The 15000-nt window shown below is 37.3% G+C and overlaps 2 protein-coding genes across 2 annotated transcripts in view; one reads left to right on the top strand and one right to left on the bottom strand.

The window, feature by feature from the left end:
- LOC135205041 (uncharacterized) overlaps nt 1-4698 on the top strand; it is an 18600-nt gene extending 13902 nt beyond the window's left edge. Inside the window, exon 3 of the mRNA XM_064235304.1 lies at nt 1-4698. This exon is cut by the window's left edge and continues 714 nt beyond it. Coding sequence (XP_064091374.1) covers nt 1092-3854 — 2763 coding nt within the window. The 5' untranslated portion in view covers nt 1-1091 and the 3' untranslated portion in view covers nt 3855-4698.
- The window catches only part of LOC135205042 (uncharacterized), a gene marked incomplete in the record, with an annotated part of 210193 nt that overhangs the window by 153345 nt on the left and 41848 nt on the right, over nt 1-15000 (bottom strand).

Below are 15000 nucleotides of genomic sequence, written 5' to 3'. Positions count from 1 at the left end.
AATCTTACAAAATCCTCAAAAATTTGTTTGAGCGAAGCCTTGTGTGCATTAGAAAACAGAGCCAGTGATTTTACTGTGGGAAATGTCAACGTCCATTGGCTCAAAAATATGTCCGAGAATTGCTATGAGGATATCTTCCTAGATTCTGGTTATGGTGTCAGTTTGTCAGGAAGAGTGACAGATGAAATAAGTTTCATTTTGCTGAATCCTTCGTGCAAAGAGTCGAGGGAGTTGGCATATGCCGAATACCTTGGGAAGGAAATGTCATTCCTGCCGGGCGTGTGTAGGGAACTACTATGTTATGCAGGAGTGAATGAGGCGTATTCTGAAGGCTTATATGCCACCCTGATTCATCCCCTTATCACAAGTAATTACGACCTCGTCGATAACTGCCAACTCGTATTACGAAATAAGATGCGAGCCGGGGATATTTCAACCTCTCCTGGTCACACTAGCATTTTCCAGACTACAAACTACCCCAGAGGCTCACCTTGCACTACGTATACTCTCTTCACTGTCATAGACACAGATTCCCACCTCATCATACCCTTCCGCTCCACCTGGTGCCGTCTCATGAACAAAGAACTGTGGGAGAATTTTTTAGTCGATTCTTACATGGGTTTCATGTCCAGATCTCAATCCGAATTATATGAGTGCATTGCAGAGAAGAAGCAAAAGCATAAATCAAATGCCACAGACTATGGAAGGCTCATTCAAGACCTAATTGGACCAACGATCTCAGTTCCCGTCATACCCCATGCTTGCACGTCTTTGATCTGTGATGCAGATGTAGAAATAGCAAATATTCTACAGAGGAATGGGGAAGTTTTGCAGTGGTTTACACACGTGTACTACAAAACCAAACGTCAACTTCGCGTGTTAAAGGCTAAAGTTAATAGATGCCAAAGAGCACTGATGAATGATACTGAAATAGATGGAAACAACAATGCAGTTATGATTTCTATCCCATCATCAACTGAGAGCAATAGCATACCTCTTCTTGTTACAGCAAGTTCTTCTTGCCCTGACACTGGTAATTCAGGGGGGAACAGGAGAGTTTCGTGAAATCTCAAATTCTGGCCACACTGAACATGCTTCAGGAGGACATCCTGGAAAACTGCATGCCTCTGGTATGCAATGCTACAGTGAAAAAGCTTTCAAGCACATTATTCAATGTTTTGGTTACATACAATGATGCCGATACTGAAAAATGCCTGAACTCAGCTTCATATATGACAGCTTACTCTAGCAAGGAATATATATTTTCTTTTGTCGAACCTCAGACTGGGAGTTCAGTTGTGTTTATGGTAAGCAAGTCTCAGAGAAATGAAATGACTGCATCTTTTCTGACACTCCTTCACAGAGGCGACAATGCCAGATTTGCAATATGCTGCTCTCATGTCCATGAAGACTTGAGCTACCATACGTATAGCTTTGACGAGAACGATTACTATATATGTCCTGTTCACCCAGAAGACAGCTTTGCTTTGGAATGTTTGCCCAACCAGTCGCCATGGCAGATGCAACACATTGGGAACAATCAACATCTTTTGGTCATTGACAATGCCTTCGTTTCCTCTAAACTGATGACTTGGTTAGCAACTTTGAGCACCAGCTTCTCTGCAACAAATCTCAATTATATTTCGACTCTTCAAGTTGATTATCTACAATTCTTGAATAATCTAGTCTTTGTAGTTGTCAATCAGACGTTAAGAAACCCACAGTTCCAAGAATTTGTAACTCAATTACAAGATGCTGATATAAGATGTCACAGATCTTATTACTTCACTGTTTGCCACAAACCCAGCAGTAGATTCCAAGCGCTCACCCATCAAGAAGGTTATTTGTTATTCCTTCATGACTGCTTAATAACAAGCTTAGAAAAAGATAAGATTATTCTTCTTCTGCTGAACAGGTTTTTTGGAACAGGACCCAGCGACGAATACTTATGCCAAGATGATATTACAGCAGCTATGGTGCCATCTGTACTGAAGCGAATCTCATACTATTCAAGCGGCCCTCTTAATCAAGTCATCTCAGCTGTAGAAGACCTGAAATCTGTAACTCCAAATCTACCTTGGGTGGTGAAGCATAATCATATAATAGACGCAAATGATTCCGAAAGGTGTAGGATGGTTTCAAACTTTGAGAGCATATCTGACTACCTCAACACTGAGATGTGCATCGCTTTCCCTTACAAGGGATCAGTTGTCTTCTTCAGCACACAGGAATTAGACTCCTATTATTTCCAAACATTCCCCACGAACAGACTCACCACTGACATATACACCTGGGGTTTCACTAAAGTGACCGAGCCTTTCTCTCTTTTTCCCGTGAAGTACATTATAGAGTTTTCAAACATCTCAATTCAGGTTAACATACTCGAGAAAAATCCTGTGCAGAAACTCGTCCAGAAAAACCACGGGACTCAAAGCCTGAGTCACAAGACCTCTGCTGTCCACATGTCGAAACTAGTCATGCATGCTACCTTAAACAATAACAGTATGTGTTTGCAAGATCTCCAGAATCACAACTTTTTCCTCTATTCCTCAGAGTCTACATTTTGGCTAGGACCAGTCTCTAAGGGTGAGCCTCTGGGGCACCCTTGTTTAGCTTCTCTTTCAGACGATACAGTTGATCTACTTCGGGGCAACATTAATCAGAACATGTCAACCATCAACAGGTTTTGGCCAACATGTTCTTATGGTATGATGATATCCTGGAACAAAAAAACTTTTAATGTGGATGACTGGGACTACCTCCTTCCGCTCTGTAAAATAAAGGAGGTATGTCTCATCATCCTGATTGCCATACCAGTTCTGCTTATCCTTGCAGGAAATGTTTTTGCCACAGCTGTAATCATCAAGTCAAATCTTCACCAACAGGACACTTCATTTATGATCTACCTATCTCATATTGCAGCAGACTTCTTCCTAGGCCTGTTTCCTTACTGTCTTATCATCTATGACTCGGTATCTCTGATTTTTGGCTCGCTAACATTCCAGGACCTAAATCCAGGATTTTGGAATGCTAACTTCGATTACCTCAGTACTCACAAATCTCTTGATATGAGTTTCTTGACATTCGAAAGACATGGCTTCCCATCGTTTTGTAGCATCGTGTTGACCATTTCAGTTGGAGTATCTCTTTTCACGTTAGTGTTACAAGGAGCGCAGTGTTTCTTTTTAGCCATCCAAAAGCCGTTGCATCACCATAACATTAAAACAGGTCTCTGTACAAGCTGGGTAACTATTTCGGTTTTAGCAGTTCTCATGAACTGGAGAGAGAACGGATGGGCATTTACTGGGGTTTTCGACCCAGTGACAAAAATAACGTTCAATGTGAGCAGAAACGAAGTTCTGACGTCTTCCATGAATTATTATCTTATTGTCAGCATCTTCGCCACATGTTGGATCTTGATTTTGGCTGCCGTCATGTTCCTGTCTATTCATAAAAGCAGCAGATACCAACCACGCACAGTTCCATCTGAAGGTGACGCCGTCTATCATGAAAAGGTGCAGCACCCAGTCCGAACTTTTTATTGGCTGGTAGGAATTTATTCTGTGTCTTTCACTTTGGTCCTGTTAGACTCCACGAATGACCTTAGTACCTTTAGTCCCGTTTTACATATGATGTGTTGGTGGGGTTTCCTGCTGTTAATCTCAGTGAAGTGGGCAGTGATAGCATTCACCAGCATAAGGGTCAGACAAGAAGCTAGAGCCTATTTCTGCATAAGGGAGGAGCTGTCAGGCCTGGCGGATGACAGATTTCTTGAACAAGTGGTAGACAAGGTGCCAGCCCCCACGCAAAACCCTCTGGAACTGAATCCGCTGGACAGGTTAGAGGTACGCTGACGACGCTGAAGTACTTTCCCTGAAGGTGCTCGCGTCAGGGTGGAATGTTTCTAGTCATCCTAGTGATCGTAATAGCATTAAGTCCCATATTTAAAGCTACCTCATGGCCTTTTGTACACTTTACCTCCCCCATCTCCTCACATAATGCAGGAGGTGACAGTAATTTCAGAGACAAGTTCTTGGTTTTGGAACTGTGTTTGTGGCATTTTTCCCAAGCCCTCATCATTGTGTTGATGACACAACAAGACTTTCTGGAAATATCACTTACTTTAACTCTGCTGGTTGTTGACTGGAAGTTGTTCACGTTATTTATGTTGTTAAAGAACTTGATCGGTTATGAAATGATATAATGTTGCTTGTTTATATAAAAAAAGAAAGATTGTTTAGAGGCTAATCATATTTTGATACTGACTTTACGAATATAGCTTTAGTTTTTAAAGCCCTTTTAGGTTGTTTTATATTATTTCTAACTAGCAAAGTACAGCTAGTTTAAAATGTAATTGTTTCCAAATTGGGTGAATGGTTATGAAGATGTAATGATGCTCACCAATTTACTGAAACAGTTATGTCTATAAATTGTTAAAATAGGCGTTTGAAGTTTAATACTTATAAATAGAGACAGTGTTGTCAGAGAGATTCACTTTTGTCCTGTGTGATATTATAAGTATGACATTATATCATAAGTAACATTTTATTTTTGTGATGCCAAACTTTGATGAAATAAATACTACTTTATTATTTCCAAATCAATAATCACCATGTATACTGTCGACCAAGTTACTGAAGTGATACCCACCGTCCCTGTAATTACAATTTTTCACAAGAATAAAGGAACTTAGACGAATGAAGGTGATATTTCTGACCTAATCTTCCCTCTATAGCGGAGATAATGGAGTTTTATTGTCAGTCTAGATAAGTGAATGGGGAGAAAGAGAGTATCCATATCTCGATCTTTATATATGGCCATTCAAATCCTTTAATCTTTTTCCCCTAAGGGCATTGCCCGATCTTCCTCTTATATCCAGTCAAGGGATATCTTAATTGAACAGTTGTCTTTTTCTGTCTCTCTCTCTCTCTCTCTCTTTCTCTCTCTCCCTCTCGGGCTCTGTCTTTTTCTCTCTCTTCCTTTGTGAGACCTTTCTTTGGCTAAGACCTCTATAATCCTCTTAGTGCATTTATCTTTCCTCCTTAATTCTCACAGTTATTAAAAGTTTTTGTGCTATTTTTCTATTTCTTTTTCCCTTTGGAGTTTATCCTTTATTTATGTCTGAGAGACCAGGACAGACATATTTGCTTCAGTAGCTCGGGAAACACAAAGGAAGGAAAGGGTGGCCTCATCCTAAAGGAGAATGGTATCAAGGAATGATTAAGTGGTTAAACAATCATGTTTCTCAATTTTCAATTTAGTTGTAAACCCAAGTTAATGTTCCCTTAGGGAATTTCACCAAAGTAAGTGTACTATTCCATCTTTTGAGGGAAAAGATCTTTTGATTTATTCGCACATTAATATGTAAACTCATTTTCCTATTTATAGTTAAGTTTACGTCAGACCTTTCATTTCTACAATAATCTTAGGCATAATATCAAAACTAAGTCTAAATATCCACAAACGTCTTCCAATATGTACCAAGAAATATTGCAATATTACACCATGTAGGTTCAGGTTAAATTACAAAGCTTATTCAGAGTATTTGCATATTCATTATTTGTATTGGGTAATATTGCAGTACTACAGTGCATTCTCTGGGTTGTATTGATAATAAGTTGGAATATATTTTTCATCATGAATTTAGTTAGTGGAATTATATAGAACCGTCTCTAGCAATATAGCTATTTTTAAAGTTAAGATTAGTTCATAACTTGTTGCTATCCATTAATTTTAGGATTATAATAAAAACTTAATTAGATTACAAAGATCAACCCCTAACAATGTTACCTGGGAGTTTTATATTATCATTTCAAGGATATAACAGAGTTTTCCAAAATAATAATGCATTTAAAAAAAAAACTGTCAAACAATTTTTTAAAGATTAAAATTGATTAAAAACCCCACATTATCTACAAACAGAAAACAGTGCGATTAAGCAATGTTAGAGTATGTGAGAGCAACTGTTGTACATAACGAATGTCCAAAAACGAAAGTTTATTTAAAAACTCCACATCATCCACAAATAGAAAAAGGTATAATTAAGTAATTTTAGAATATATTAAAACACCTGGTGTACAATTCACATCTAACAAAAGCCTAGTTTAGAGCATATCAAAGCATCTCTCATAAATCTAAAACATAATACAACTTTAAATAGCTAAAGTCTGTGTTGTTACAACTCACGAATTTTGCCCCAACGAAAAGCGGCATTTACCCAGGACAGGTTGTGATCTTCATCTGGTTTATTGGGTCTCTCTTGTCCAATAGGATCGTCTCTTACGCTGCCAATAAAGGCTAAACTAAAGAGATCCTGCAACTGAATGGCTTTGTGATGGCACGGCCCCCTCCCTAGCCCCCACCCGACACTTCTGTACTGTTTCCCTATTGCGAATTGTTAAAGGGATATTTGAATAGCTTTTTTTATACATATACACACGTACTTGTGTGTATACTTGTGAAAATATAGACAACACACAAACATACATTAGCAATTTTAATGTTGGTAGCCCATGTGTACAGTACATGTGCATACATGTGAAAATATAGACAATGCATAAACATCCATTAGCTGTTTTGATGTTGATAAGCCATGTTTATACATGTGTATACATGTGAAGGTATACAGAAGACACGAACATAAGTAAGCATTTCTGATGTTGATAACTCATCCTAAACAGGAAAATGGAATGCATTTTCATAATTCATGTGGGGTTACTGCTCTCTCTCTCTCTCTCTCTCTCTCTCTCTCTCTCTCTCTCCTGCTCTCTCTCTCTCTCTCTCTCTCTCTCTCTCCAGTATCAGGAGTAAATAACTGAGCTGGGGAAATAAAGGACCAATTTTATTTCACCATTTTCTTTCCTATATTGTTTATAACTTCTACTGCCTAACCTTTGCTGGTTATATTATCTGTAGAAATAGAAGCAACACATATATTAATACGTAATTGTTATTACAAATATACTTATAAGATAGTGACATCTCGATGCTCCTATAATTAGCACTCTCTTCGAAAGGTAAGGCCATTCGAAGCAGAATTCCCTGTCCAAGAAACTAACTATTACCCACCCATCATTACCAAACTTTTCAGAAGTCAGGTTACTTAATTATACAGTCCTGTTGGAACTTTACCTGAGAATGCCCCTTTCCTCCTACCCATCCTCCTCCTTCATCTCCTCCTCAACCTTCTCCTCCACCTCCTCCTCCACCTCCTCTTCCTTCTTCTTCTTCTTCTTCTTCTTCTTCTGAGAGAAACGACACAGCAAACGTGGCCTTGAGTGCCTGATGATTGATTTAATGTCATCTGCCTTATCTCTCGCGAAACTACGTCAGCGGTATGAAGATATTTTTATCTGGGATTTGTTTCTGTACTTTCAGGAAAATAGAGATAGAGAAGGATTGAAGAATATGTTTCTTTAGCTATAGTTTTTTTTCACGACCTGTGAAGCATCAAATGTTTTTTGTATTCTTTTTTTAAATGCTCTCATCTCTCTATCTCTCTCTCTCTCTCTCTCTCTCTCTCTCTCTCTCTCAGTATTTTCAAAGAATGTATTTAGTCACTTGTTATCTTATCTTACCTGTCCTTAGAAAGCCAAAGCATGACATTAATTTCTTTGATCTCTCTCTCTCTCTCTCTCTCTCTCTCTCTCTCTCTCTCTCTCTCTTCTCTCTCTCTCTCTCTCTATTTAAGCGAACCCCAAGTACAAAACCGAACCCGATCGAAGTTGATGAAATAAACTGAGAAACTTCGTCTCATCAAAGATGAGAATTAAACCAGAAATTCGGGGGTTTGACAATTTAGCGCACCCCCCCCCCCCCTCGCACCAGCCCCCGACTTCGTCCAATCTAAGTAGCTTCAAGTTGGGAGATTACGCTTTGATTCTTGCAGTTTAATGGCGCAGCGAGGAGAGCCGAGAGCTGAGAGAGAGAGAGAGCGAGAGAGAGAGAGAGAGAGAGGAGAGAGAGAGAGAGAGAGGGGGGCGTAAGATAAGATTGCAATTAATTAAATATATTCTTTGAAAATGCTGAGAGAGAGAGAGAGAGAGAGAGAGGAGAGAGAGAGTAGAGAGAGGAGAGAGAGGAGATGTAATAGATGATTGCAATTATTAATATATTCTTTGAAAATGCTGAGGTAGAGTAGAGAGAGAGGAGTAGATAGAGAGAGAGGCAAAAAGTAGAGAGAGAGAGAGATGAAAGGAAATGTTTATAATTTGGTAAGTTATCAAATAAATGAATATATAATTTGAAAATACTAAGAGAGAGAGAGAGAGAGAGAGAGAGAGATCAAAATGAATGTTTATATTTTGGTAACATACAGACTAACGTAGGTAAGTTATCATACAAATAATTTAGAAAATGTATTTGGCGGAAGGAAAGGAAAGAGAGAGGAGAGATGAGAAGAGAGAAGAGAGAGAAGAAGAAGAGAGAGAGAGGCGGGGGGGAGAGAGAAAGAGAGAAGTGGTTTTAGTTTTCCTATAGTTTATTTTAATCCAAAAAACTTAAATACAAAAAATATCTGCTAACATTTGCATCCAGGAATCATAATCAATATTTATTTGCTAATTAAGGCACGCAATAAGGATTTGCTGTACCCAAAATGTTGAATAAAACTTTCATTACAATAAACAAAGCTAATGTAATACAGCATCTAATACGCAAGCATAAATACAAAGAATACTCTGTATCAATATGTATTTTCTTCCATGCTAGCATTTCATTTATGTACGTGCATGCATTGAATGAGCAAACAGTCCGTGAGGCTTAGATAAATACGCCTTACAACAATGACGTCACGTGATATGCCTTAATCTTACGGACCTGGACGCAAAACACAGATTCATAGGCTAATTAAAATCAAAACAAACATCAAAATCCTTGAGATAATGAAGCCAATTTAGAAGGTAAAAAAAAAAAAAAGCTAAGGAATATTATACAAAGCTAAGAGCTAAAATACACGGAACGTAGGACGGAGGGAAAAGCTAAAACATTGTTGAAAATTGCAAACATGTTTCGGACAAAGAAATAACAAACCAGCTGATTGGCCGATACTGAGGGAATATATCATTCATAAGGGATCAGCGGTTTGGGGTGGACGGTGTACGATAATTTCCATCAGCGTTAGATTGGTTTTGGAGGCTGGTAAACATGGCGGGGTTCTCGTACATGTATTGGAAAGTCTTTTTGTATACGGGGTCCTTGTGTTTGTTTGGATAATGATATTATTATTATCATTATTCTCATACGTTTCCTTTTTCAGTAATAATAATAATAATAATTTTCATGAATAATAATAATAATAATAATAATTAATAATGATAATAATAATAATAATATAATATAAAATAATAATAATAATAATAATAATAATAAGAAACATCAGCTACCTTGGAGTAATAAGTGGTACGAGCACCGACCTGAGGGAGTGATTAGAAAAACGATCAGGCAAAGATCCTCTGGGTTTATGGTATCAAACCGGATAGAGTGATACGTGCAAATAGAACCAGACGTGACGTTGATTGACAAAATCAAGAAGAAAGTATCACTCATTGATGTTGCAATACCATGGGACACCAGAGTTGAAGAGAAAGAAAGGAAAAAAATGGATAAGTATCAAGATCTGAAAATAGAAATAAGAAGGATATGGGATATGCCAGTGGAAATCGTACCCATAATCATAGGAGCACTAGGCACGATCTCAAGATCCCTGAAAAGGAATCTAGAAAAACTAGAGGCTGAAGTAGCTCCAGGACTCATGCAGAAGAGTGTGATCCTAGAAACGGCGCACATAGTAAGAAAAGTGATGGACTCCTAAGGAGGCAGGATGAAACAACCGGAACCCACACTGTAAATACCACCCAGTCGAATTGGAGGACTGTGATAGAGGAAAAAAAAATAATAATAAGCCCTTCTACATAAGCGCGATATCCAGGAAGTACCTCATTCGTGACGTCACAGCTATGAACCTCCTAAGATCAGATACGTTCTCTGCAATCAATATCCATTTGTATAAACACCACCATCATCATCGTGTTCTTGCTATTGACGCTTTCATCCCATTTCCCTCCTCTCTCTCTCTCTCTCTCTCTCTCTCTCTCTCTCTCTCTTTCTCTTTCTCTCTCTCTCTCTCGCTCTCTCTGAAACCGTAAGCAAAGATTAAAGAGTTTATTTAGACTTTGCAGTTTCAGATCATCCTCACTGAACGGGCCTTTAGCCTAATGGCCGCCATGATGAGAGATCACCAATTGTTGTTCTTTTTCCTCAATTCCAAAATGTTCCCGGATGGGAATTGATGGGAACGAATGGTTATCGGGCAAATCCCTGCACTCCTTTCATCATTTATTCAACGCTTGTAAATATTTTGGGGGGCAATTCCCCCTCATCAATTTTAAGATCTGGTCTAGGTAAGATCGTGTATTTACTTCCGTTAATATTTTCAGATATTTTCCTGATCGTTTTGTGATTTGGATGATGGAAGATTGAATCATGTTCGCCCTCTGATTTCTGCTTCATAAATCCTAAACTATTTTCATTACAGGATTTTGATTTTTTTGGGTCATTTTTCCTTATTCATGCAATACCTTCTCATAGGTAGGAAGGTTTAGTAGCTTTTTTTAAAACACTGTTTACTTATTTTCATATTACCACAGGTACATATTTAAAAAAAACTGTTTGAACCGTCATATCATCGTTACTTTCCACTGTAGAAGAAAGGTAAGGACATATTTGGAATCCTCGCGAAAAGCTGTATCAGAATCACGCTTTCTTTCTTTCTCTACGAATAATAACAAAGAAGTTAACAGGGGCAGATATCCGGCCGGATCAAAACGATACCCTGTCGAAACCATTCCCTGCTAACTCTATATTTATGGTCCGACTTTGGTTGAACTCGGTTCAGCCGTTTTGCCGTCTATAGCAAACACATACGCGTATATATACATATATACGCACAGTTTGACCGTCGGTTTTAACTATAAGACTTAGTAAGTGGATATTTTAGCATTTTTTTATACTTTTACCGAATTAGATATGTCCTATCAAATCAGTATTTCAATAGAAACAATGTACGGAAATATCAATATACCTAAAAAAAGATATCTTGTCTTTATAATTTTATGAATGGGAGGAAAGTACTCTAAGGTCACCAAATATTTGTTGCCTATCAAAACCGTACAATGTTTGCCTCAGGATATCACATCTGTTAATTCTATCACTTTTAAATAAGTCTTTGTCCGGAGGAGGAAAACAGTTACTTTCCCTTAACAGAAATTAGGAGAACACATACATGAGTAATAAAGTGAATAATAACCAGAAGGAAAAGTAACAGCAATGACAAATAATAAAACAAAGGACAAAACAATATCACGAAAGTCGAGGATTATATTTTGGCATCTTCGATTCCAGTCTAAGCCACTCCCTGTTAACAAACAGACAAACCCTCACGTATCTATAACCCCGAAACCTAAATAAATCTCCTCTGCTCTGTGTATTTTTTGGGGGAGGGAAGAGAGAATTTAGGCCTTAATCCACAAATAACGTATAAGAGTTACTGTACACACCTCTGGAGACAGCCATAGCACTGAGGCATGAAGCTTCCAGCGCCACTGAAATAGCACCCCAGCTCAACCAGAAGAAGAAGAATAAGAAGAAGAAGAGGTAGATCCCATTGTAAACAAAATCGCAGGGGATTGTGGGTAAAAGTCACGGCGCGTGTTGTTGGACGCGAAACAAAGTCTTAATTGCTTTTGGAGTGAGAGAGAGAGAGAGAGAGAAAGCGAGAGAGAGAGAGAGAGAGAGAGAGATGACTTGTGAAACTCCTCTAAACGTGTTTAGATGGACAAGGGGACTGTGTATGTAGTCCTTTCTGTTTAGAGAAAGCAACGTGCGGTGTGGGATTTGACTCCCCTGAGAACTTTCGTGCGAGGGAAAGTAAGAGAAAGTAAGGGAAAGTTATTGATAGGAAATGTCAAGCCACCTTGATTCTCTCAGCTGGGGAAAGGAAGAATGCAGTTGGGATGTGATAAAGGGAATAACAGGATTTTAAAGAATTAATCAATGGGTTGTTTTCGTGTCTTTGAGGATACAATATATATAGATAGGGAGAGAGAGAGAGAGAGAGAGAGAGAGAGAGAGAGAGAGAGAGAGAGAGAGGCACATGACTGTTCGTCTGCAACGATTTTAAAATAAGGGATTTACAGATGACTACAGTCACCATCTCTCACGTTTCATTCTGACATTTGTGTCACAATATATGTCCACAATTATTATTATTATTATTATTATTATTATTATTATTATTATTATTATTATTATTATTATTATTATTATTATTATCACAAACACCACTAACACCGTCATCCACATTTAACATCAGACCCAAATTCGAAAGGCGATTTCCTGATCCCCCAATAGACGGACACAAACCAGTCACTCCTATCTCCTCCCTTTCTGAGATAATGAGAAGATCCCCCGAGCTATTGATGATGGGTTTATCATCTCTTTCCCTCCAGAACAATTTACATTCATTCATATCGCCCTCTTTTCCCCTTCTCTGAAGCTCATGTCAACGAATATCTCGTCAGAGTAATCGGAAAGGAAGGAGGGACGTTCTTGTCAGTCTTGCGGGCGTCGATGGTAATGAGTTTTGGAAGTGGCTTTTGAAGCAGGTTTCGAAAAGAATTATTATTATTATTATTATTATTATTATTATTATTATTATTAATTATTATTATTATAGATGTTCTGCTATTACCCTCTACATCTATTTTGGCCTAAACTAGGAATCAGGTTGGAGGAGGTCCAAACGCTTATTACTTCATTGAATTATACGAACTGTATATAATTGTATACATACATACATGCATAGATACATACACAACCACACCTTGCAAACACATATCTCATTCTACATAAAATTGTATGACTGACATTAAACATCTTGCATTCTCATTCCTGTTTCATAATAAATTGACGGATGAATAAACCATCAGCTGCAACTGCCAATAACGGACTGTTTTCATTCCATTGAAAAGCACTGACGTCATGAAATTCCTATTTTTATAGCGTAACTATTTACCGAATGTTCCCGGCATATCAGTCATAGTTACAGCGTTCTGGATTCCATAAAGCCCGGATTTTTTCATATTTACCAAAAGTGCTTTGACTTTCATTATGGCTTTTTGCGGTGCATTCCACAACATGGTGGTATAATATGTATATGTATGTATATATGTATATATACATATACATATACACACACACTCTCACACACACACACACACACACACACATATATATATATATATTAACGGGGCCACCGCCACCCCCACCCACCCCCCCCCCGTTCATTCCCCACGTTATTTTCCACTTAGGTAGCGATAGCCAGAAGAGGAAGGCAAACTGGGTTTTTGGTAATACTTTCTCCTCCCCCTCTCTCTCTCTCAGACATAGGCAATAGCCCCCCCCTCTCTCTCTCTCTCGATAACCTCTCCTCCATTTCATTAGGTCATCAAATCAGACTCGGATCTACAAAAATATACGTTTATTCACAGTAAAGTATTAATTGAATAACTCATATTCTTACAGGATAATTAAATGGAATGATAACTCAAAGTTCAATTAACTCAGATAACCCCCCGGTATTTAGTAGTCTATCAGTAATTAGTCACACCATTTATCTCTTCTCCAAAATATAGTTCCCTCCACTAAGACACAGTCCCCCTCACTAGATCCGCCTGTTAAAAGACAGGAGGGGCATAGTGATAAGCACACACAGTTGTAAAGACAAAGTCAAAAGATTAAATGAAATAGAACATCTTTACAAAATATCAAAAATACAGTTAAGCCACATCTTTGGCTAAAGCACAGTAATTCTTACCCATCTCAGCCCAAAATCTCACACAATAAATATATAATGTTCGCAGGGCTATCCGCTCTTTCTCTTCAAGGCAACCGTCTCCACCGTTCTGCCATTATGAATGAAAGAGGCCCACATGAACAGACAAACTCATGCCTTTCGTTCACGCCCTGAAGCCAATCTATACTGGTTTCAAAGTCACCTTCTCGAACGCCCATAACTACAGGATGATCGTTGACCTGCTTAGCAAGGATCTTAATGTCACACCATCTCAAGACACATCAGCATTCTTAAGCTGTCGCTCGGACTCTCTGTCTCCAGTGAAGTTAAATGATGAATCCCCAATTTCTAAGGAATGTCAAGGCACGACATACAACAATGTTTCATACTCATATATCAATCAGTCGTTATATATATATATATATATATATATATATATATATATATATATATATATATATATATATATATATAATATGATATATATATGTATATATAGTCTCATACTCATATATCAATCAGTCAGTATATATATATATATATAGATATATATATATATATATATATATATATATATATATATATATATATATACATATATATATATATATATATATATATATATATATATATATATATATATATATATATATATATATATATATATATATATATATATATATATAGTGAAGTTAATTAAACACTGTATCCGTGTTCTAATATTGTGTAGGAAGCCCACTAAAATTCGGAAAAAATTGAAAGTTTTTTATTTAAGCTTTCGGAGAGTACATTCTCTCCTCTTTCAGAAAGAGGGAGAGAATGTAATCTCCGAAAACTTAAATAAAAAACTATTTAAATTTTTTCCGAATTTTTAGTCGGTTTAGTTGGGACTTCCTACAATATATATATTATAATATATATAATATATGTAGTGATTATAAGTAATATATTATAAATATATATATATATAATATATGTATATAATATAATAGATATATAATATTAAACGACGGAATTCCAACGAAGAAATGTGAAACAAATGAGAACTACGAGGTCGCAAAGAAAGCTCGTATAAACTAGTTTTCTTCGTAAAACTTATTTTTATGTTTCTTCAGTCTGCCTAGCAAAAGGACGAGGAGTTGAAAGGC

Source organism: Macrobrachium nipponense, chromosome 48 (assembly GCF_015104395.2).
Source record: "Macrobrachium nipponense isolate FS-2020 chromosome 48, ASM1510439v2, whole genome shotgun sequence".
Taxonomy (NCBI): domain Eukaryota; kingdom Metazoa; phylum Arthropoda; class Malacostraca; order Decapoda; family Palaemonidae; genus Macrobrachium; species Macrobrachium nipponense.
Note: the sequence above shows the minus strand (reverse complement) of the source record. Positions and strands in the feature narration are given on the sequence as shown.